General features: G+C 48.9%; 1 protein-coding gene across 3 annotated transcripts in view; it reads right to left on the bottom strand.

Annotated features, from left to right (window-relative positions):
- Window positions 1–24,550, bottom strand: part of LOC119858508 (hyaluronidase-4-like) — a 31,793-nt gene extending 7,243 nt beyond the window's left edge. The window contains exons 1-2 of one of the 3 annotated variants that reach the window (XM_038409267.2): window positions 24,359–24,550; window positions 141–1,149 (exon numbers count right to left, since the gene is read on the bottom strand). In XM_038409267.2, the coding sequence (XP_038265195.1) occupies window positions 141–1,149; window positions 24,359–24,375 (1,026 nt within the window). In that variant the 5' untranslated portion in view covers window positions 24,376–24,550. Of the gene's footprint in view, window positions 1–140; window positions 1,150–2,365; window positions 2,493–2,520; window positions 2,799–24,358 lie in introns of those variants that run through there. The other 2 variants (XM_038409269.2, XM_043518187.1) reach the window with 2 other exon arrangements.
- Between the last annotated feature and the right edge of the window lie 447 nt (window positions 24,551–24,997).

Below are 24,997 nucleotides of genomic sequence, written 5' to 3'. Positions count from 1 at the left end.
GCCTGCCTGATGCACAAAGCAGTCACCTGCTCCTTCCCAGCGCTGTCAGGGCTGAAGGTCCAGGACTTGCTCCCTACTGTTGACTAGGTGCAGGGGTTGCTATGCCCAGAGAGTGGGAAGGAAGAGGGATGGTATCTCACCTGGGTTAGCTCCTTCAGGGTGTAGCTGTAGAAGGGCCGGGCGTACGCGAAGACAGGCAGGGAGTGGTTGGCAGAGGGCAGCTGAGCCACACGCAGAGCTTCATTTAGCTTGGCCTGCACAAACTTCTTGCCCTGCGGGGAGGCTCTCAGTACCTCCTCCATGTAGATGGAGGGGTAGAGCGCCTTGCTCTGCTCCCACAGCCACAGCAGCTTGTTGTTGCGCTGCACCTCCACCTGGGGGCAGCCCCCAGTGAAGTTCTCAAAGTCATCCCAGTAGTGGTAGTTGTAGCATTCAGGGAAGAGGTAGTAGCCCCACCAGCCGCCGGGGCGCAGCAACTGCGCCAGCTTGAGGGTCTCTACCATGAACCTGGCTGCAGCTGTCTCGAACTCCCACTTAGCCTCCAGCTCCACCTGCTCATCGGGCCAGCGTGGGTTCTTTTGCCTCACCAGCTGGGCGGACATGGTCCGGTAGACGTTCTTCTTGTCCCAGTTCCGGATCCACTGGGGCCTCCAGTTCTCCCAATCGATCACGGACAGGCCAGCGAAGGAGGCAGAGGGCATGGTGGCGGCGATGTCGCTGGCCATCTTGTCCAAGTGGTCCAACAGGCTGGCGTTCTGGGGACAGCCGCCATTGATGGCTACGGGCGGCGTGGTGGTGTTCAGGTAGTAGGGGTATAGACCCAGCTGGTCATAGTAGAAGATGGTGACGTTCCCACCTGTGAAGTCTTCCTGCGCGTTCACCAGGAGGCTGAAGGAGGCCACGCTGAGGGGCACCTCATAGGAAGTCCAGCACCGAGCCGTTGGCGCATTCCAGGCAACCAGAAAGGGCTGGTCTGGCACAATGGGGGGCAAGGATGGCTTTAGGTTATGACCCCTGGGCAGCTCAGGGCACAGGAGCAGCAGCAGTAACATGGTGCGGTGCATGGGGCACCTATGTAGCCTGAAGGCTGGTGAGCTCCATGCCAGGAGCCTGCCCAAGCTGGACCTCACTGCAGTTTGCTCCACTCTGCTGTAAGAAGGGTGGAAAAGACAGTCAGTCAGTCCAGGAACGTGGGCAGGAATCTGACAGCTCATCTCAGATGGGGCCCAGCAGGGGAAGAGACGGCCAGGTAATCTATACCTCAGCAAACCATCCCTCCCTCCAGTCAGGCATCCTTTCCTCCCCACCATAGGCACTTAGCTAATAACAGCACATTGGCTCATGGGCGGATGGAGATGCCTTCCCAGCCCTCGGAGTGATCTGCTTCTGCTGCTCTTCCTCCCCTTTGAGGAGTTGTACAAACGCATGACCCTTATATCTCTGCTCCCCACCCTCTGCTCCCTCCCCAGCCCCCTTCTGCAGTGCTCCCTTTAGCTCCTCCTCCCACAAATGGACCTTGGCCCAGATCCTCATAGGCATTTAGGTGACTAATTCCCATGGGCCCTTCCACCTTTATTACCTTGCTCCCCGTGCTTGAGGAGGCCTCCCTATCTGGTGCCCCATCTCTCCCCCTCGAGATACACTCCCTCCCTTTGCCTCACCCCCCCCCCCCCGTCTCCTCTCTGACGCCAGCTGCGCCCACGCCTGACCCTAATCTTTCACTCTGAGTTAGCATCAGCATCCTAGGGCAAAGGCTGCATCTCTGAGTGCTTGTAAGCCCTGCAGACGGGGACGGTGCTACAGAAAGCACAATACAACCCTGCTCTGGGTTGGCTCTCTTGTTTCTGGGTGTCGCTTCTCTTGGCTGGGAGCTAGTGGCAAAGCATCTGTCTGGTCTCAAGCGTTGCCATTCTCCCTGGCCTGGAGCGGGAAAAGGGCTCCCCATGGGAACTGTTAGTTTGCAAATTGCCTCTGCGCCATAGGCTGCCCTCCTAAGTAAGCTCATTTGCAGAGCAATTCAATTTAAATGTGCATGGATGAGTGAGGGATGCTCTTCTTCTGGCGCTGGGGTCATTGATCAGCTTGCAATGCAATTTATGCAGGCTGCTAAGCGCTAGGCTGTCTCTACCCCGCCTACCCCCAAGCCACTAAGGCCCTGCTGATCCACCAGGGCAGGAACCAAACCACCCACCAACTGGAATGCAGGCACTTGCCGCCCCACCAGCGTTCAGGTGCTTGCTGAGCATAGCCCTGTACCATCAAGGCTCTGACTAGATCACCAGACACAGGGGCACGCCAACTCTGTAAAGCAAAGAGGTTAGTGGGGTGGGTCCCTCTGGGATGATTCACAAACTGCTTTGCAAACCCCATTCATCTGTGTTCTTTACAAAGCCCTGCCCCCTACGCAAGGTGCCGAGAGCCCCCTCTCAGGCTCTGAGGGTCCTCAGCTCTCGCCCCACTCATTGGGAGTGGAGAATGCCTTTCAGGAGCAGGCCCTTGGAGAAGAAAATCTGAGCTCACCTGTATCTAATTTAAGCCTTGTTAGCACTGTTTGCACAGCCCTGTGGTTGAAGCCTCTGCCTTGTTCTGCAGGGGCAGCAAGTTCATATTCTACTAGGGGTAGCCTTTTATTTTAATACCTCAGCCACCCCATCCATCAGCTCTTCCCCAGTCCCCCCAGTGTTTGCACCAGGGTCTGCTCCCCTCCTGCCTTTTTCCTGTGAGCCTTCCCTAAGATTATCTCTGCAGGGAGGGTGATTAGGGAGCAGGAGGGAGAAACTGTCCTGAAGTTTGCTGAGGGAGAGGCGATTGTCCTCAGAACTGCAAAGTATATTAAACCTGTCGTTAATTAGCCGAACTGATGAGGAACCTGCCTGGCTCCCATGAGGCAGGATTTACTCAGCAGAGCAGCAGACACGATTGGCTCAGGGAGAACAGAACAAGTGGCTTCCTTAATTAGAATAAAACAGCTGGGGAGTGAGGACATTTGACCCCCCAGTTATGGGCTGAGAATTCCCTTTGCACAGGTGGTGTGGGACCAATATAACGTAAGTGTATGCAAGGAACCTAGTAAGCTCTTACTATCTAAATTCCAGCTTTTCTGAAACAAATTCTGTAGACAAATCTCAGCATCAGATGGCCAGAAAAAACTCACTCTGGAGGAGGACGAAACAGAAACCAATAGGCAGGAAATTCCAGACTGAAAATAGAGATGGTTAGGACATACATGGAGGAAAGAGCAGAACAACATACCTAGACAGGTGAACTAGAACAAGGATAACATGGAAACACACAATAGAGGCAGAATTGAAAGCTATCAAAATGACTTGGGAAGAAGCTAACACTGCAGCAGACCAGCAAAATAGAAGGCAGTGGTGCAGGCACCGTGTTCTGCACAGAACAGCGAGGAAGAAGACGACAAACTGCAGGGCCTGGGGTTGGAGTTGGGGTGGGTTGGGTTCTGAGCTCCAGCTGCTGTGGATGACAGTTGTCAGAGTTTACAAATGTGAAAGTTCCTCTTTGCTGGCCCCTGGGATTCACAAGGCACAAAGGTGGCATGAGCCAGCCAACACAGGGCAGTTAGGCCAACTGGCCTGGTGGGCCCTGTGATGGGGACACTTGTCCACTGAGGTCACTGAATTCATTTTGCACACGCCAACAAACAGACATCAGCTGGTGATGACTTGCAGTCACTGTTGGCTTGTATTTGAAGTAGCACCCTAGAGGTGAAAAATTTTATAAGCCAGTTATCTGCCAATCCACAGAGCTACCAGCTGTCCCTGAAACAGACTCATGTAGCGAATACATGTAAACATAGGAGAGTCTGAGCCGGCATCCTCAAGCCACACACTCAGTGCCGCATCAGCACAGCTGCCCGCTCAGAGACTTTGCCTTGCCCGGGTAATGCTTGTGCAAAAGTTGGAAGGACTCTCCCGTTTTCCCCGTACCAGGATTCCCAGCTGCATGTGCAGGACATCAAAGAGCCATCCGTTTATTCTAGGCACAGTTTGCCTGTGAAACCTCCCGGATTACTTTGTCCTGCAGGAGAGGGGGACTGGCAGCCCGACACTTTGGCCATGGGTAGCGCTCTCTGCACGTGACAGGCCAATAGCTCTTGAGCAGCCTCACTACTCAGTGAGCAGCCAGAGGTTCCTGCCACTCAAGCAGCCACTGTGTCAGCAGGTGTGATCCCCATGCCGCTTAATTACAGCATGCAAACTATAATGGAGCAGCCGCGACGCCCGCAGATGAGACCCAGAACCCCTGGCAGGTTCCTGGTGGAGTTAAAGATAGCAGAGTAACCATGGCAACCACCGCCTTCCCTCCTCTCCAGCCCCCCACCCCCTTAGGAAAGCTTCGTGGAAATGTAGGTTAGCTGGGGAGAACAAACTGCTCCGTGCCCATTAGTGCTCTGAGGTGCGGGATGCCGATAGTCAGGGCCCTGTTTTTTCCTGTTTCATTCTACCGTAAAGTGAAAGGCCTGATTCTGTGAGGTGCTGGGCGTCCCCTGAGCAACCTCAATGCTCAGCAAAGCCAGGAGCAAGACAGGGAGCTCAGCACCCTCAGCCACACACTCTCCGCTTCTAAACACCTGCCCAGATGTGGAATGAGCAGCAGCCAAAGAGGAAAAGCTGCTCTCAGCTGCGCCTGGGGCAGGAACTCCAGGAGCAGTAACTGTAATGCCAGGGGGATTTGACTGGGGATGATGGGGGTGGCACAGAGCCTTCCTCCCTGAGACGTGCAGCCAGTGCTGGGGAGGGGGTACAAAGGGGAGGCATACACTCCCACAGGAACAGTTGTCTGGCCCCACATGGGGGGGATACAGGCTAAGACTCACCTGCATGCCCTTTGAATCTGAAGCGTCCTTTAATCCATGGTGAAATCTGTGGCTCAGGAGTTCAGGGCTTTTCACAAAGGTTCAAGAAAAAATACTGGATTTGCCTCTGGTAGGAACTGCCATCTTTGGTGCTAAGACAGACAAGGTCTTAGAGAAGTTAAAGACCCCAAGAACTACAGTGTTAAGGGAGGTTCAATTATCTCCTCACAGGAAAGCCACAAGGAACGGTTTCAGCAATTAGCTTCCAGGCATGGCTACTAGCAGCAACCCAAGCAGTCTGGGAGGGCTTCACGTATCCCTCCAAGGAGGCAAAGATCTGTCTTCTTGGCTTTGCCTGCCTCCCTGACAGGTGGTGCTAGACTAGGGGTCTTGGAATGTGCCAGAGGATCCTAAATCAATTATAAAAGATTTAGATCCTCACCTTTGAAAGGTGGAGATGATCAAATGGAAGGGGGCTAGAGAAAAGCTGTATTTTTATGGAATATTCTAGTCTATTCCTTAGCCTCCCCTCATCACCAAAGTGTCTGAGCCCTTCCAGTAGTGCATTAAGTGACGTGACTCATAGCTGGTTTTCTCTTCTTCCTTTCCCTTCCTTCCTTCCCAGCTATAAATCCAATTTAATATCAACAAACAAACTGCCTCTAAAACAATCCAAACCACCTGAAATTTTACATACCACAATTCATCCTGAGATAGACTACGTCTGGAAAGGTTGGGACAAAACTCACAAAAGGCATTTTGGAGATGCTGAGGCTACAGATTTCACCTATTTACTTTCAGAACATTTTTCCAATGGCTTTTTGCCTCACTCTCTCTCTCTCTCTCAATGTACAAACATCAGACTGGATTTATGCCGATGCCCTTTGGTAGGAGAAATGCTTTGGACTGGTTTTGGGGGAGAGGTAGCAGTTATTTTGATGCTATCACATAGGGTGTTGTCATGAGCCCTGGGCCTCGAACCTTAGTCTGCAGGATCAGACCTCCTCCACACCCTCCACTTGGCAGCCTGCTGATAACTGCTTACCTAGGACCCATCAACCCCAGCCCGAGTCTGAGGCTCCACCCCTAAGATCCTATTGGCGGAGTCCCAGAGCAGCTGATTGGCCTTATGACCCTACTTAAGCCAGCAGCAGGAACAGGAATCTGTCTGAACTGGAGGTCCACCCTGCTCCTGCTTCCCGAGCTTGACTTCCTGGCATTCCATCCCAACTTGACTCCTGGTGTGTGACTTGAGGGTCTGGTCACCAGTTTGTCTCCTGTCTCTGACCCCTGGTATCCTGTCCTGGCCTGACTCTGGTTACCGACTCATGGTTCTGATCTCAAGTTTGTCTCCTACTTCTGACCTGCTGGTAGCTTGAATCATCAGACTCTCGACTCCTGTCTCATGACTGTAGACTCTAGCTCTGACCACTGGGTCTGGCTGCCCATGACCCAGCTGTGACAGGTGTCTTCACTGCAGAGTTAGCCTAGGTGGCTGGCTCCCAGGTAGACTGAGCACCTAGGTTAGCCTAGCCCAGGTGTGAGCAGCCACACTACAAAGTTGAACCCGAATTACTGTGTTCTGTGTATTGTGCTCTCGCTGATAGAGCTGGGTGGGAAATAGTTTTCCTAATCCACAAGAATTTTAGAGCATTTGAAAAATATTCCCCTCCTGAACTGGGACGGGAAGTCAAAATCTTGAAAATGTGCCTGAACAGAAACCCTGGAAAAAAAATGTTGGTTTGGATCTTTTAAAATGTTTCATTGATATCTTTGAAACATTTCATTTTGTTCCAATTACAAATGTAACTAAAAATTAAATAAAAGTTCAAAAGGTAAGTCACTGTGAACCCAAAGTCAGACTGTTTCCTTCCAAAAATGTTGAAATGGGCTATTTTGACATTTTTCAAAACTCCCCCCACCCCCAGTCTGCCTTCCCGTATCAAACAAGTCATTGAAAATAAATGATCCTGAGGGAAGTTTCAGTTTTGATGAATTTGCATTTTTTGACACAATTTCTTTTTACAAAAAAAATTTCTGACAAAGCTCCACTCACTGGTCCCCACTCCCCTCTGCGTGCTGCTAGGACTTATGGGAAACACTCCCAGGGTTCTGTGTGCTGCAGAAACCTGAGCTGCTGCATGAGTCTTTCCCAGTGAATTGTGGGAGAACTTGTCTGTCCTTCTGGGTACATGGGGGAAATTGTGGAGGACGATCAGCACTCACGTAATTTAGCCTGCTTCCTCGCTGAAATGCTAGTGGATCATCAGCCCAAGTGGAAAAGGAACCCAGGCTCTAACCCATGCCCCAGTGTGCCAGCTAGTCAGGGCTGAAAGCACCACTAAATTCAGGTGAGTTTTTGTGTGTCAGGAGGCAGGGTTGAGGGGCAACACCTGGGTAAGACATTTCTGTACATTCCAGAACACCTGTATTATATACACCCATCAGTCTGATGCATGCTTACCTAGGCATCACTATCACTTTGTAAAGTGTCTGTGGCCAGACATCTCTGGCCATGGTAGTGGGTTAGTGTGATCCAACCTCACCCATCGATCACATGGGCTCATTAAGATATCAGTACTTTTGTGGTCAAGAGTCTATGTGATGGATGGATACGGCTGTCTCTTTCTGGGTGTGCTTGTTATTAAGTATGGTGCTTCTGGGGGAGCAGAGTTAGGGTTGTTTGGGTGACTCTGCAGGCCTGTACTTTGGAACGTTGTTGTAAAGCAAGCCCTTCTCTTGGAGTCTCACACATGTGGGTTTGAGAAGAGTACAGTGTTCTCTAAAGGGCATTTTGAATGCAGGGACAGATTCTTTCCGCCTGAAGACCAAGCATAATGAAGATTTTTGCCTGGGGTTATATTACAAATGCACAAAATGACCCTAAGCACTCTCCTGTTTTCCAGTGGGAAATCCCCTAGCTCCTCTGCCATTGCTCCATGCACATCTCTTACAGAATAGCTCCAACCTCAGCCTAACAGCAGTGGCAGAGTGTTTGGGGCCATTGGTATATGGTTTTTAAGGGGACAGCTGCATGAAAACTCTGGAATACCATTATCCACTAACAACGTCTGTGCTTTTCACCACCACATCTGTCCCTCTGGATGAGCTTCTCTAGAAGTTTTTCCCAGGGAAGAACACAGATTTGAATACTACACATGCTTTATACTGCACACCAGCTGGAACAGCCAGATCCTGTGCTACTTGGCAGAATTTTATTCCATGCAAGTGTACAAAGGAAACAAACAAATCTCATCCCTTTAAAAATTATTTCTCTTTCATTCTTATTTCACCTATTCCCCAGCTTTTTCCATACAAGGTGGAAAGAAGAAAAATTATTCAAAAGAAAATTGCTATGTGCTAAGGTTCTCTCTAAATTAGATTATTGTATGAAAAACCAAAACTACAGAGCTGTTTTAACAATAATTGCTCAAGTTTAGAGGGACTTATGATTTTCCTTGTTTAAAAAAAAAAAGAAATCAACATTAAGTATTTCTTGTGTCCATGAAAAATATTCAGGACCAGAATTTGAGCTTATTTAAAACCTGGTGTGAATCAGGAGAAAGGGCACAGAAGTTAATAGAGTTACATTGGGATAAAATTGGAATCAGATCAGAAGACAAATGTTTAACGACAAGTTGCTTAAATGTAGCAAGAAAACAACATTATTTTCACATCAAGTAATAATTTTTTTAAAAACAGTTGTCCCCGATTTTTTGCTACACCCTCACTTGGGGGAATCAATAAAAAGCTGTTTGTAGCCAGATATGTATCTGCAATTCCTATGGGGGAGGAAGTCATACAAAGGTCAGGAAGCTATGGCCAGAGTGTCATCATATATTTAGCAAATGATAATGCAAACCACACCGGGATGGGGGAAAATCTGTAGAGGAAGGAAAAATGCATTGCCTAGTCTAGGAAGTTATGGCATGTTCACAACCAGGGAAGAGAAAGAGACAGTTTAGAGGAGAGGATGGTAATCTCCCTGGCTCCCCGTTTGCGCTCTATATCACTGCTTACTCCACCACTGATCTATGCAGCTAATTTCCCCAGCCCCTTCTCTGTGTAAATCTTATTTCCAATTTCTCCTGGCTCTTAAACTCACTTACTATGCACAGCACTTGGACGGAGAGCAGTGGCGGGGTGGAAATCACCTCTACCTGCCGGATGTGTGTGTGTGTGTATGTATATATATGAGAAAGAGTCTCTCAGAAATATCCTGGGTCATTGAAAAACTTGCACCTCTTTCTCATCCTACCCGCCCCCCCCGGCCCCAAGCTGATAGATGGGGTAATATCCCTCTCCCATCTTATTCTCAGCTGCCCTTGGTCCAGGAGCTGGAAGAGAACTGCTGATGCTGTGAGAGCTCCGACAGGTGAATCCTGAAGGTTTCAAGCGCAGCCCTCACTCCTTTGCCTTTGAAGAAAAACAATGTAATAAAATAACCCAGGAGGAAAATGAATGGAGAGAAAGAAAGAGAAAGATGGATTCACCTACCAGAGGGGTTTTGCAGCCATGGCCGTGAGCTTGTCCCTGCGCCCCCTTTTTCCTCCCAGCAGTGCCCTGACCACTTTAATGTGCTGTCCTTCAAAATTTTTTTTTTTTTTTTTTTTTTTTTTTTTTTTTTTTTTTAAGGGCTGAGACCTGGAATATCAAGGCACCTGCTAACCCAGCTCCCAGGGTGGGTCCACTCTGGCTTGCACTGATTTCCCAGCTCCCAGGCTGCCCAAGGTAGCTCAGTGCCTCTCGTCTGCACCACTTGCAGATGCATTTGCAGATGAGTTTTGCACCGAGAGCCACTAAGTAGGTGATGCTAAGACCATCAGAGCTGCAGGGGAGGGGGTCTACCTGCCTTTGAAGTGGTACAATCCATGTCTGTGTGCTTGCTAGAACAGCTGTGTTTATGAGTACCTCCTCCAGGCTATCCTCATGCTTGACTGTGGTGTGTGTGTGTTCATTCAGTGGCACAGAGACTCTACTACACTCAGCTCATTCAGCCCCTGGTTGGCAGACGGGGAGGGCAGCGCTGTCTCTCCATGCCCACCTTTCCCCTGCTCTTCCTGGAAAGCGGCCTGTTGGAAGAGACCTCCCGCCTGCATGCCTGGGACTGAGAATAGGTTGGTATGCAACCATCTTGACAGGTTAGAAACCAGAGGGAACCAATGCTCAATCTATACACTCTAGGTGCTTGGCAGGTTTTGGGCACATCCTAGATGGTAAGGGGGTTTCATATAGTCTGGCTCAACCATGATAAGTGATTCTGACTGGCCTGGGTCCCTGGATATCTGCTCCCAGATCAAATGGGCTCTGTTTCCAAGTTTATTTCTAACTGTGAGCCAGCCAGCCCCACTAACAGGAATGAAAAGCAGCGACATCGCATTTCTGTCTCTGCTGACGCTGGCGGAGCAGACTCCCAGCTCACATGGGGAGCTGGTATTTTAGTAAGATGGTGCTGTTTGGACACAGTCCCTTTTCAGTGTAGAACCAGGTGCTGTCAGAACAAAATGTATGAGATCATTTAAATCTGAGCTGCTCTAGCTAGGGAATCTGGGGCTTTTCTCTGCATTGTCTCCAGAATGCACAGATCCCTTCGAGCCAGGGGATAACAGCTAAGCTGGTTCTTTGTGAATGACTCTGAGTGGCTGGGGCTCACATGCTCATGGCTTGCCCATTGATGCTACACGTTCATTCACACGCCCTGCTAATGAGCTCCTGCCCATTCCCTCCCTTTACGCTGCAGGGAGTTGGTGTGAAGGTCTAGCGGACTGGAGTGCTAACACCTCAGCACTGGCCTATTTTACTTGTGCCAGTCTGTTAACCCTCCTCTCTATTGAGGGATTTCAGAGAGGCCATTGAAGCACAGCGGGCTGCTAGTAACAACTGTCAGTCGCTACAGAACTGGGCTGGGTTTGAAACGCGGCCTAGAGATGAAATCCTTGGTAGCCCATTGCCAATCTCCTGAGCCATCAAGCTGAAGGAGTATACCCTGCTCTTTAAGGCACAGTCCATGGCCCAGAGCTGCACTGGCAATATGTTGCAAGAGCCCTGGCAGGTATTTTGCAGGATATCTCTCAGAGCTTCCCAGCACATAAGGAGAAGGAGCAGGGGATACAGTAGGGGTGGACTTACTCCACTGATGGTGCCAGTCCTACTCTAGGGTTCCATGCAGGGGTGGGGAGACCATAGCTGCACTGCCATCTGATCTGTCTGAGGTGCCATGCAGCATCAGGGACAATGGGGTGGCTGTGGCCCCTACTCTCCCCACTTGGCCCTCACAAGAATCACACAGGGTGTGAGGGGAAAGCTCCTTGGCCCAGAGCCTGAAAAGTATTCCAGTGAACTCAGTGGAAACGAGGAGACTAAATTCCTTTGAGGATCTGGGCTCTTATGGCTCCTGGAGCCTCCAGCTGCATGGCCTCCTATGAGCCAGGCATTGTCCTTCCCCCACGCTGGACTGCAATCCCCACAGATGTCCCTGAGTTTGCTGGCCATGATTTAACGCCCCCTTTCTGAACAGGGACACTTGGGTTTTACATCATGTTTGAAACAAAAAAGTCTTAGCTGGGTTATGATCCAAACGTGTTACAGACTCTCACTTGCTTTCCCCCATAGACACGGGTGAGTTACTTTGTGCTCCTCACGGGGGCTGGACAGTGCAAATTGACTAGTTGGACATGTGTGTTTGTTCCTAGTCAGGTTCAGTGTCATGGTCTGGCTCTCACACACTAGCACAAACTGCATTCAGGTTGCGACCGCTGCAGGGGAACATTTCAATCCACGCTGAATAAATCTGCTTCTTCTAAAAATATAAATGATTGAAAGCATTTCTACTGGGCTCAAGCCACGTCAAACATTACTTGTAGTGCCCCTAAATCTGAGACCTAAATCAAGTTGGTACTGTCTCTTTAATGGAAGTCCCCGGAATATAGAACTATGCCACGTTCACCAGCGCTGTGCCAGATGAGAGCATGAGTTGCTGCCACCTGACACAGATTTATATAATGAAGTGCTCTATTTGACTTGTATGAATGTCTTTGTATAGTATGGCCTTCTCCCTCCGTGCCAAAGAAATGCTGTGAAATGATAAGGCAGAGGATAACTGTCTCTGGTGGTTCCCGACAACATCCGCCTAAACTCTGCTCATGATCAGAGAGGCAACCACTCTAGAGGGTCTCTCCAACTAGTTTCACCCAGTGACACATGGCTTGCCCATCACCAACAATGGCATGGAGTGGGTTGGCTTTTGTGGGTTACAGTAGCTTGCCAGTCACTAAGTCAGAATCTTCATTGTGCCAAGAGGGGCATTCACTGGAAGTCAGCAGTGCAGGACAATATTGGTCAGTGGGAGTTGAACTGTGGATCCAGTGTTGAGCTAAAGGAGAATGTCCATAAGCTGACGGCGGCTCCAGCATTAACATCTCCCAAGTCTTCAGCTACTAGAGAGCAAGGCAAAGACGACACTTGCAGGAAAATCAGACCCCAAGAGGAGCAAGCCAGGAATTAATACTATTAGCACAAGCTGTGTTCAATTGTATAGTTATCTAGCAATGCAAGAGTGATGCACATCATCCATCAGTCCTGCCCTCCAGCATGTTGGGGTTTCCACTGTAAGAGAGACAATAACACCTTTGCCCAGGAATCCTTCACAGCTCAGTGGGGGAAAAGGAGTGGGAGATGGGAAGCTGTAGATGTAGCCTCAGAAGCAAGAAAGAAGAGAGCAGGTCCATATCTGTGAGAAGCAGCTGGCTAAGCAATCTCTTGAAACCCACACAGAACAGCCCCACCTGCTGGGCTTCATTTCACAATCCAGTGCCATCCAAACAAGAGCGATTTGCTCTCTCCTCTGGGCAACAGGGTGCCCTTATTTTAATTAAACAAAATGAAACAAAATTTAACAAGATTTTTCTGGGAGGAACGTATGGTAAGAGCATGAGACCCACGCACCCCTTAGTGTCTCCAATGTCTGACCCACCTATAATGCTAACCCTGCAAATCCCCCCTGACATGGACAGTGTATGAACAACCTACTACACTTTGCCAGATGGCCTCTGATTGTTTAACCTACTAAAATTCAAATATCTTCCTGGCCTTGAGGAGTTAAGGGAGGGAAGCAAGTAAGTTCAGCTCTATTTGATTTAAAGATATCCCTGACTGAAATGTGGGCAGCAGAACTGAAGCTCTTTGATTATTATCAGACCCAGTTTGGCCTAGACCCTGTCATGCTGTCCCAGCTGCTAAAGGATTAACAGGGAGATGCCTCCTCCATTGGGGCTGAGTAGCGGCTCTGCAACAGCTGGGATCAGAAAAAAGCTGCAGGGTAGCAGTGGCTGAGGAACTACTGAAATCAGGGCCCTTTAGCAATGGACTATGGGAAGCTAGCCAGGTAGCTGGACCTTCAGAGGCAGAAGCTCACAGAATGAGTCTGGGAAACAGCCTGCTGGACAGGTGTGGTCAGAGGCAGGCAGGCAGGCAGGCACTGGGAGAAACTGGTTGCAACTTCTTCACACAGGGTCCCTGAGGTGTGGTTGAGCTGGGGTTCCCCAGCAGAGGAGTTAGTGGGGCCCGAACCCCAAGAGGTGGAGTCTGTTGACCCTTTGCTAAGGTTACTGGCCTCCTGACCCACCAGACTCTTTTCTGCCCTGAGATGGGAGACAGAGACCATTAACCACCTGGCTGGAGGCATAGCAAGGAACTACCAGCCATGGATTAAATGGTGATTGGCTAAATAAAGGGGAAACTTGGCCATCACCATGCTCAACAACAAGGAGCTACCAGAAACTGACAGCAGGCCCAGACAGACCCCAGTTCATGCCAATTAAAAATGATGGCCTACTCTGCATGGACTCTCCACCATGGGGAACAGAGAGGAGCAATGCCTTGCAAAACCCAGCTGTGGGGTTCAGAGCAGCTCTGCAGCATGCTTCCAGCCCCCCATCCTGGTCCAGCAGCAGCCCCTCTGCTCTCATTCTGACTGCTTGTGGGTCAGGGTGTGGGGAGGGCTTGCAAAGGGCAGGCATGAGGGTTGGCTGCACTCTGCACCATTATCCTTCCTTATACCTGGGAGGATTTCACAGTGGAAGATCAGCTGCAAAGCTCATTGAAGTCCATGGGAGTCTCTCTGTTGACTAGGATGGGGTTTTGACCAGGCCCTATGCCAGCAGTGTTATCAGAGGGGTGCTACTGCCCCACCACCAGTAAGGCTGAGACTCGCTTACTGTTTAACAGATGCTATTTCAAAGTGCTCCACGGGCTCAGTCACAGTGTCCTATCAATTGCTGTACCTTATGGGGAGAGTGTTCAGAACTCAAGGTAACTTGAGCAAAGGGTTCCCAAAACAGAACCCCCTTAAAAAATGTCACAACAAATGTTTATGGTTCTTATAACATTTCTGGTTCACATCCTATCATGGCTCTGCTGCCACACTCCCAAAACTGGGATAGCAGCACCCTACGGTGATTGATCTCAGCTCAGGTCTGGCAGCCACTGCCCCTTTGGGGAAGCAATGTTTAAAAGAAAAGGAGTACTTGTGGTACCTTAGAGACTAACAAATTTATTTGAGCATAAGCTTTCATAGCTCACAAAACTTATGCTCAAATAAATTTGTTAGTCTCTAAGGTGTCACAAGTACTCCTTTTCTTTTTGCAGATACAGACTAACATGGCTGCTACTCTGAAACCAATGTTTAAAAGGTTATTCTACAAGGTGACTTGAGCCAAGCTGATCAGCAAGAGAAAGTCACTTAGTTGTGTGTAGCAGGACTGGCACTCTGGTACAAGCCAGTGTGTTTGCCAGTTGCCTGACATCAGAATAAATAGTTGGCTCAAGGTCACGTGCTGTGGTTTTGAACCCACCCAGTATCCATGTGCTCTGAGTCTAACCCCTGCCCTTAGCAGCTCTCTGAGAACATTGGGAATGTTAGTTGCTCTGTACCTGCCTTCTACAAAACTTGCCTCTTGCAAGTTTAGCCTTAAGGTCAAAGCTTCTGTTGAGACCCGATATGTCAAAGTGTCCTACAACCCACATTATTATTCAAATTTTATTTGAGAAGTATTGTTAGGGAAAATAGCATTAATTAAATAGATGGAAGATGAAAGACTCTAGTGAGCAGCAGCATTAGGGCTCCAAACCCCTGTCCTGAACAGTGGGACTGGGTGTGATCAAAGAAAAGCAAGTAGCTGTGATTCTCATCAATATCTGCATGATCAAAGGAGTTACTGAGCATCATGAAAGGCACCCATAATGAAAGACCTATTCTAAGGACTGGCATGTGGTCAACACTAACTATTTTCAGTCAAAACACTAACATGTTTATCATGAAAAATAAATAGCTTTCTGGAACAATTCATCCAGTCCACACAAACCAAGGTCTCTTAGGGTGATTGGCACCATTTAGAGGTAAAGCATGCTAGTGCACCTGGGCTTATTACCTGCTGTTCTACTAGACTTAAGGGATGGCACCCGAGACTTATAAGTCTGCCAGGTGGCTGGTAGATGCTTGCAGGCACTGTGCGGAGTAAGAAGAGTCCTGCAGGGCCCTAAGACAATGGAGGAATGATACTAAGGGGAAAAGCCTGTGAAGAAGGCCATGCTCCAGGCAAGTGATGGAGTTTTTTTGGGTTGCTGAAACACTGAGCTCCATAGACACATCCATGCAGAGCCTTATATACACAATTAAGAACAGATTGTTCGGTCTTATTTTCAGCTCCTGCAGTGTGAAGAGGTTGCAGTAAGGTCTTTAAAGGCAAGGCCATTATCCAGTCCAATAAACAGAGAAGTAAAGAAACCACCAACCTTTTGTCCTGTTCAGAGGAAGCTTCTGTATTGGGTAAAAGATGAGTAATAGTTGCTATCAGGATTTGAATAATTTTTAAAGGTGAATCAGCTTCGTATGCTTGAAGTCTATATAGATAATGAATCAGCGTGTTAAGCATATTGCAGGCAACATGCGAAACAAGGAAGACAGACCCTCAGGGAGGAGGGGCTGGAACCAGCTGAGACTGCAATGAAGACTTGGTAAATTTGAGATTTATTTTGAAAGACTTTGTGCAGGACTTAATCAAGTGGATGCCAGCAGGGAAATGTTCTGAATATCTGGACTGTTTGGCCTTTGTACAGGGCCCTGAGTGAAGGGGAAACTGAGGCCAGCTTGGCAGAACCATGCTGGCCAGAAGGGGGTGCTACGGGGCAGGCATGCCGTTTGATGCAAGTGTTCACATGTATTAATTTCACTCTTCAAAGTGCTGTATTTTCTGTTAGTTGAGTGGCCCTTTTTAAAACAGCCATAGCAAACAGCAAATGAGATATAGCCCCCCTCCTCCCCCCCGCCCCGCAAACAGCCATAGAAAAATCAAGCTGTGCACAGGCTACACTAAACCTTAAATATACTTTGACCCAAAAGACTGGATTACTGTAGAATTTTTCACCCTGGTTAAAATGGAAATGTAGGTATAACCTTAACTGGGGTATGCTACTGCCCCACATAACATTGATATGTCATGCTGGGGTAAGGGCTAGGGTTAGGGGTGCAAGATGAGGCATTTAGTCAAAGGATTCTCAAGATGAAAACCCCTCCCTCCCTCCCCCCCATTATCTTAATAGCTTTAAAAATAAAAGTGCTGTAAAATCCACATACAGAGGAAGATTGTCTTGAAAACTGGTATGTCATAGCTGAGGCTGGGGTAGTGTTTGTGGTGAAAATTTGGGGTCATTAGATTAAGGGGTTCTCATTATTCAATCCCTCACATTGAGCATCTTTTAATTTTTCTAAAGGCTCTGTAATCCTCATCTGTCGTAAGATCACTGCTGTGCCATAACAGGGGCAAACTGGGAGTCATTTGGGCAAGGGTATCTTCAGATTCAGCTCCCCAGTGAGGAGCTGATCTTAACATACGGATTGCTCTAAACCCCAGTTATGGTACAAGCCAGCCTCCTACAACTCTGTATTTCCTGGCTTCTGGAGGTTTGAGTCTAGGTGCACTTACCGTGCTGGAAGGCGACAAACCGAGGTGGATTAGGGGTTTGTGAGGCCCTGGGCCAGAGCAAGTGGGAGCCCCCTCTATACCCCTTCTGCCTGCAGCCCTCCTGTCCCCCTGCGTGCTCCTGCCCAGGGATGGGGTCAGGGCACAGGGCCTTGCCCTGCTCCCTGGCAGGAGCGCTGGGCAGCCAGAGAAAGGCAAGCCCCTGTGTCCCGACCCTGCTCCCCAGCAGGAGCACTGGGTGAAGCAGAGTGGGTTGGGGTGTGTCCATTTTTCCAGGGCCGCTGAGCACAGGTTCCATTAGCCTAGTTGCTACAAGGCCCAGCTGGTCGACCTGAACTCTGTGTTAATGATGGTTTGGGGAAGTGAACGTTTATTTTGATCACTTTGAAACCGATCTAGTGACTGCCTCCTGGAGAGGTGGGTTAACTACAGCAAATGGGAAAACCCCATGGCTGCTGTAGAAAGCAGCACAGCTCTAGCGCCATAGATGTAGGATGAGAAAGCAGGAGACAAAAAAACAAAACAAAACCAAAAACCTGGAATTTGGTTTTTAAGTCAATTTCATGATTTGGTGGGGGCTGACTGACCTGCCTCTCAACTTTTGACTCCTCCTGCAACTGTTTTGTACTTCACTAAAAAGCAATCTTCGGGCTCCTAGTGATGGGCCAGATAATAAATGCGTAGGTGTGTGAATGGCAATGCGCTTCCATGGGAGTGGAACCCCCCTAGGGCTGCCGGGGGGGAGAGGAGGGAGATGTGGCTACAGGAATGAGAGCTTCCTGTCCAGTTGTGGTTCTCTTGTCTCCCCAGGACTGGGAGGGATGGAGATTTACTGGGAACACTGAACCATGGGCTGGTATCTGGTATTAAAGTGGATCTTGGAGAGCACAGCTATGCAAAACATTTTTAGAGGGAGAGAGTATTTTTCTCAGTCAATTGCAGCCAACAATATTCCGCTGCCTTTGTGTGCCAGGCGATTCCCTTTGTAATGGAGATCTCCTCTTAACAGACGTCTGGAAATGCAGCTGTCTAGGGAGTTAGTTTCACATAATAGCAGAGACAGACTGCAGCCAAGTGCTCTCTGCCAGGAGTGAGGCATAAATCTGCCAGATGATCAGGCTGCAGCAGAGCAGGGAAAGCATCCAGCAAAGAGGCATATCAAGTAAGGTCAGGACCTCTGGGTTGTCTTCCCGGCTCTGCCACCACTGTGTGACCTGACAGGTCGCTTCCCCTCACAGTGCCTTGGTTTCACCAGCAGCACTGTGGGGCGAAAAGCAGTGACAAATGCAGAAATTCTGTCTGAACGTTGCCTTTGATTTCAGGCCTCAAGGATTCGCTCCCCTCCTAGGTGTCCCTTGAAGTTTGGTTTCCAATGAACCCACAATCTCATGTCAGCGGACTGCCTCTCAAAACAATCAATGTATCGTAGGGATGCAAAGCCATAAATAAGCCGGCCTTTGCTTGGAACTGGGCGCAGCTAGCTGAGCTGTGCTAAATTCAGCAGCAGCTTTACCTGCCTTTATTCTCTCCCATGTAGGTCTCATCCTTTGTCTCCGCCAGGGTGGATTCTGGTCATGGGCTTTATTTGGATGGATTCTGGAAGCTTAGACAAATGCCACCCCCTCTTACCTGGGCAGGCTGGTATAAGTATAAACTCCCTGTACTTTGTGCTATGCATTAGCTGACAACATACTTCTGTGTTCAATTTGAGGTACATGAATGGCTTAGGACAGAGATAGTCAATAGTCCGTGGGCCAAATATGGACCATCAGATGCTTTTAAAGTAAATCTTTTTATTTACTTATTCATTTTTTTTTAATTTTCTCCAGAGTCTGGATGAATCTTAGTACTTCTCCATTAAATATGTCAGTGATGTGGTAGTGGTTTTATTATCAGAGGGCAGGCATAGGGTAATGAATGCAATTGTTTTTTTCAGAGGTGATAGATCGGAAAGTGATAGATTATGTGCGTTTGCAGGGGAGGAGTTCAAACAGGCTTTTAAGCAGCTGCCACATGGTAACTGCTTTCAGTGACTTAATGATCCAGGCCAAAACTGCACAGTCCCCAGAGCCACTCGGACAATAGGGAAGGGGATTCTTGAACCTAATCCTGTGACAAAGAGGAACATTTATCACATGTCAATGCCAATTCCTAGAAAAACCCTTTCACTGTGGAAGGATCTTTGTGCATGGCACCGTGCTCTGGTTTATTGAGTTGGATTTAAAACCAGCTTTTCCAGCTCCAGTAACCTTTGAGGTTTGGGGTAGCTACAACTGGAGAAGTTTTCAAGTTTGTTCATATCTTGGCGTTCTCCATCCAATAGATGCAATTAGTCATCTGCGTCTGGCCCATGCCAGCTGACTCTGGCTGTTTCACTGCAGTATAGACAACTGGGCTTGGCTGGAGCCCAGACTCTAGGACCCTGTGAAGTGGGAGGCCCTCCCCTCAATGTGGTCATAATAGTACAAGAAGAGGGTCTGATCCAGCACTGACTGAAGTCCAATAGAAATAGACTTGAAACAGACTTTACGTTGGTGGGCATTATGTTTTTAAAATGGTTTTGGCTATTGCATGTCCAAGGTCAGGGTTTAGTATCAAAGTGGCACTTAGAGGAGGGTTCCCACCTATTTTTCTTTATTGTGTGCCAAAATAATATCTCATTATGATATATCACTGAGCAACAATGCTATGTCCCCACCCTCAGAATGAATTCAGAAGCCAGTGTTTGTAGAATGTGGGGAGAGTCAGACCCTTGGAAACTGAGCCCAGCACAGGGAAGTGGCACAGAAAAAAAAATTTTCTTTTTCTTTCAAACAAAGCAAAACTTGATTGAAACCACCCAGATTCACGCTGACCGGCAAATGGGCCAGGCTTCTCCTGCAACTCAGGCCACATGCGTTCAAGACCTGTCCTGAGACCTTGGCAAACCTGCCCCAAGTTTCAGGTTTCTACTGAAAGCATCCCCCAGCTCCACTGACTTCAGAGTTAATCTGGACTTACACCTGTTCAACTGAGTCAGGACTACACTAGAAAAGCATTGCAGGTGCAGCTTGGCAGCAACTTAAATATAAGCACTACCTTTGACTTACAATTGTCGACTAAGAATTGATTTAGAATCTGGTCAGTGGGGTGCATATACACACACACACAGACAGAGCTATCGAATGAGTAATTATTTCTCATCATGCATAGGCTACAACGAAGCATTCTGTGCAGAGAGAAACAGCTGGGCGACCTTGACAAGTTTTGCATCTGAGCCGATTCAAAATTTCTTATGCAATCACTTAACTTCTTATCTTCTGGTGTCTCACTGAGAAATGAAAAGTTGTATTTATACTACATGACAGCAATCTTTTTGCTCCGCTGCAGAGGCAACCAGCCAAAGGCAGCCATGGTAATGAACCCTGTGACCAGAACTGTTTTGACATCTCTGATTGCACCACAAGATCCTTTTGACATACAAGGAAGTAAACAAACCACAAAAGATGCAGAGGAAAAGTGCGAGCACTGTCTGAGCAATCTTAAAAGAGAAGTTAAAACAATGGGCCTTAAACCAGGAATGACTCCACTGACTTCAGAGTTATTCTGGATATATACCTACCTGTTTAATTGAGTCGAGTCTCCACTAGAAAAGAATTGCAGGTACAGCTTTGCAACTATACTGGCAAACCTGCCCACTGTAGATACAATTTATACTGGAAATAAGTGCTTTCGCCTGTGCAGTTTATACCAGTTCCTGAATGAAATAAGCTATACCAGCAAAAGCACTCTAGCTGCTATCACTGCCTATACACTAAGGTTTTTGCCAGCATTGAGATGTCATACAAAGAGACACTGGCAACATTACTATATGGGCAAAAGTTTCTAATGTGGATCTGGCCAGGGACCAACATTTGGCCCAATGGATCTAATTCAAACCACAGATTCAGCTTCCTCTTTCTCCCTAGCTGATGATCTCAAAACCTAAACTACAAAAATGACCCTTTAAAGATATTGATCTCTCCAGCATACACACACTCATCAGCATGCACAGCCTTTAGATGCAAATCTCTTTAATATAGCAACATTAAAGTAAATTCCACAAAAGACCCAAGGGGGGCGGCGGGGAAGCCAATCCCAGTTTAATAAATCAAAGTAGTAATTTAAGTAGCAACAAAACCTGCAGCTGGCTTCTTATTTTCCACCTTAAACTTAACTAAATAGTGTGATGCTGCTGGCATACATTTCTAACCATGGTGCTGCCAGCAAGGTCCTATGGCCCCTTTTGAGGTTCAGCTTTAAATGAACCCCAAAGTTCAATGCCAAACTCAGCCCAAATCATCAAGTTTCACCTGGATTAACCCTGAAATGGCTGAGCTCCACAGTGTGTTGGCTCAAAACCAAAACGCAGCCCAGGCTGAAGTAGTGTAGGAGCATTGATTCTTCCTTTACACCCTGAGGCTGCAATTGGTCCATGTGGGCAGACTTCTATGTCCCTGCAGAGCCCAGTTGGCTTCAGTGGATCCAAATGCAGGCTCATAGCCCTACTTAGCTTCTCCTATTCAATCATGTGTGCAGAGAATAAGAGCTGGTCCATCACTGCATGTAGCTAGGCCCATGATTAACTCCACCCTTTGGTATTTCTAACACTGCCTCTAAAATTTGGTAGGACCTGCCCTGACAGCATGGTGTGTATGTACACAGTACAATACTGCACTGATTCTTCGTATAGATTTAATCTTATTTAGACACCCTGGTACCTTTAATTTCCCTCTCTCTTACCCTAATTCATCAGATTCCTGTTAATTCAAAATTAAACAGATGCTTATTATCAAGAAATTCAGCAATGAATCACTCATGTTTGGAGAGGATGCTAACTGTGTAATGTAAAATTCATCACTACTGCTTTTTGATACCTCCCCCCCCCAACTTCTTTGGTAATGAAGTTTGCCTGAATCTCTCAAACATCTGTGATAAAATTCTTATCTACTGTATGCTGAGCTAGAGTAGCTGCTTCTGTGACTGGGATCAGGACCCAGGAAATCTTGCTTCAGTGCCTGACTCTGCTACTCGCAGACCTTTAAAGATGCATTTTTTGGCAGCCATCCCATGCAAGACTCTTAATAAGCAGCCAACGGGTAAGGACTCCAGAATGGGAGTGCCGCACCTGGCTCTGGGTGGGGGGTGACTTTCACTTCCACTTCCCCAGCTCCCTACACTTCAACAACTATAAAGTCAGAGCAATTACTCGGGCTCTGTGTGGGTGAAGTGGATTTCACCCCATGCGCAGAGAACCTATGCAAAATTGTAAAATACCTTAACCTGGAAAGCACTCCCTACTGTTCTTTGGTTTTTTCCACTTAGTATTTTTAATATTCTGGACCATTCTTGCAAAATACCTGTCCCAAGCTATTTTAGCTGCAGGTAGCCTTCCTCAAACACTCTGGCAAGGGAAACAAAATAGATGCACTCATAAAGCTTCATTCTCTCTAGCATCCCATCTTGCTCACCTCACTCCTGCTTGGTGGCCAGGATCAATCAGGGAATGCAGGCGGCTGTCAGAGGAGGATTCTGACAATTGATCACAGGCTGGTCTGGGCCTGAATAGCTGAAGGGCTCTGGACACAAAGTCATGGATTCTTTTATAGCAGGCACCAAGGCTGCCTCTTGAACTGTAGGGACCCAGGCCTCTGGCAGAATTCCAACAGAGTCTTAAAAGCGCCTAAGCTGTCACATTGGGGTTTGGTTATTTATTGCTCTTGCTTCTCTGAAGAGTGTCCTTTTCCAGGGGAACCTTTCCTTACACTTCATTGTATTATTCCCCTTCCTCTTATTGTGAGCACAGCAACCACTCTCCAGAATCGCCAGTATACCCATGTACGAGACTCCAGTGGTTTACCAGGCAGGTTACTAGGGGTGGGCCTTATCTGGATGATCAGACTGGAAACTCCTCAGCTATAGATGTCAGCTGATTTTGGAGCCAGGTTTAAAAACACCTGGAGAAGAGGAGCAGCGAGTGACCAAGAAGCGGATGGATTAAGAACGTTGTCTTGGCTATGGTCATGAGTTACAACAGCACCAGGACCATCATTAACTCCAGAGAACTCCTGGGCTGAGTTCTGCACCGAGTTCCACCCCTGCTGAACTCTAAGCAGCTGCAGGGGTATAAGCAAGGACAAAAGTTGTCTCTGTAGCTTTTCACTTCTTGATGAAATCTGTCCTAACCATGGTGGTGAGACCCAGATCAGTTTTGAACTCTGTCAGCAAAGGAACAGCAGCACAACTCAGGGCCTCAGCCCCTGTGGCAACTCCAGGTGAGGCTAAACCAATCCCCAGGGGTGGCCAGCCTCCCCCAGTGTGTGGGATGAGGCTTGGAGCACAGTTTGCAACTAGCCCCTATCTTTAAAATGGGCTTAACTGAAATGAGGGAGCTGGAAAATAGTGCCTGATCTGTGGGGTGTTCCAGAGCCTGATCTGACTTCTACCATTTGGACCTGTCCAGCTGTGGCTAACCAGCTGCTGTGATTCCTTATTGCCCATTCCCCTGTGTCCTGTACCAACAGACAAAATATGCCTTCTGCTTCTCTACGCAGCCTTCCCGTACAGCCTCATGGGCCAGCACTGACTGGCCATGTAATCATCCAGACCAGCCGTAGGTCCTCAGTAAGCACCAGCAGTAAGCACCACCGAGAACTCTGCCAGCCCCAGCAGCTTCTCCTTTAGAACCAGCTGGTTATTCATAGAGTCCATTTCTGTTGAGAGTGTTTGAAAAAGGCTATCATGCCCCACCACCCATTCTTCCCTGGGGCAGGGCTAGCCTGTGCCTGCGAGAGCACAGGGATTTTCTGACACAAAGCTGACTTTGATGTGAGGTGTTAGTCAGAGACACAGGCCCTGGTCCTGCCAGTGATACTGGAACTATTTGTACAGCGAGGGTGCTGAGAGTCATTGAACCAAACTGTAAACCCTGTATATAATGGAAACCACTTCAAGCCAGGGGGTGCAGCACCTAGGGCTTCTCCATGTTTGGACCAACCTCCAAACCCCATTGAGGTCAGTGTCTCCACAGGCTGGATCGGGGCCTTATTGGTGACATTCCTGGCTGGATATGCGGGGAAGCCACTTCAAGCGTTTCCAATAAAGCCCCAGCTCAACAGCAAGTTGCAATGGACTTTACCCCCACTTCACCCTGGAACACAGACTCTCTCCCCGGGAGTCAGGGTCGAGCCATCCCCCGACCCAGCAAAGGACTCCCTGGACAAAGGGCTCCGGGAGAGGCTGGGGAGGAGGGGGGTGGCCATGGGGGATAAGGGAGGACCAGCCCCCCCCCCGGGAAGTGGCAGCTGTCTGGCTATTGCAGCTGCCCCAGACACTAGCAGAAGCTCCCACGTTGAGGCTCGCGGGGTTTTGTTGGCGGGGGGGGGGGTCCCCGCGGCAGTCTCTGGGGTTTAAGGCTTTGGAAGAGGGGGTCGCTGCTCCCCAAACGGAGGACCCGGGCCAAGGCTCGGAGAGAAACTGATCCGGGCTCTGCGGAGGGCTCGGACTTGGCTCCCACACCCAGGGGCCGGGGCACGCGCCTCCTTACCTCTGCCGCCGCCCCATCTCTTCCCGCGGCCCCGGGCCAGGCTGAGCGGGACCGCACGCTCCCCTCCCGCTGCCATTCAGCCCGGCCTCGGCCACCTGCGGCCGGCCCCTCACCTGCCGGCCACGCCCCTCACCTGCCGGCCACGCCCACCTGCTCCAAGACACGCCCACCTGCAGCCCCCACCGGCCTGCGAACTGCTGCCTCGCCTTCCTTTTCCTGAGGGGGGAGGGGTTTGTTCTTCAGCGCCTCCACCGCACACCTGCACTAGGGCCCCTGGCAAAGGGGAGAGCCACTCCTCAAGGGGGCGCGCCCGGGGGCAGGAAGGGCTGCAGAGAGGGCGGTGGTGTGACCGGGGAGTTTAGGAGGAGAGAGGTAAGTAGCTCTCCTTTGGGGGATGGGGGAGCGATGAAAAGGTAGCAAAGTGAGTGCAGAAAAGGCTGAGCGCGTTTTGCACACTCACACACACACACACACACACACAGGCTGTCCAAACCACTTCAGTGCTGAGCAGAGCGGAGGAATGGTAGCCATTCAGTCAACTTTCTCTGCTTGTGACCTGGTGGAACCAGCTGACTTTGTAGGCAGGGATGTGGTGTTGCAAACAGGTGTGATTCAAAATTCAAGGTTTCAGCGTAGCAG

The sequence above is a fragment of the Dermochelys coriacea genome, chromosome 7 (genome assembly GCF_009764565.3).
Source record: "Dermochelys coriacea isolate rDerCor1 chromosome 7, rDerCor1.pri.v4, whole genome shotgun sequence".
NCBI classification, from domain to species: Eukaryota; Metazoa; Chordata; order Testudines; family Dermochelyidae; genus Dermochelys; species Dermochelys coriacea.
The sequence above is the reverse complement of the archived record's forward strand: the minus strand, read 5'-3'. Positions and strand labels throughout refer to the sequence as shown.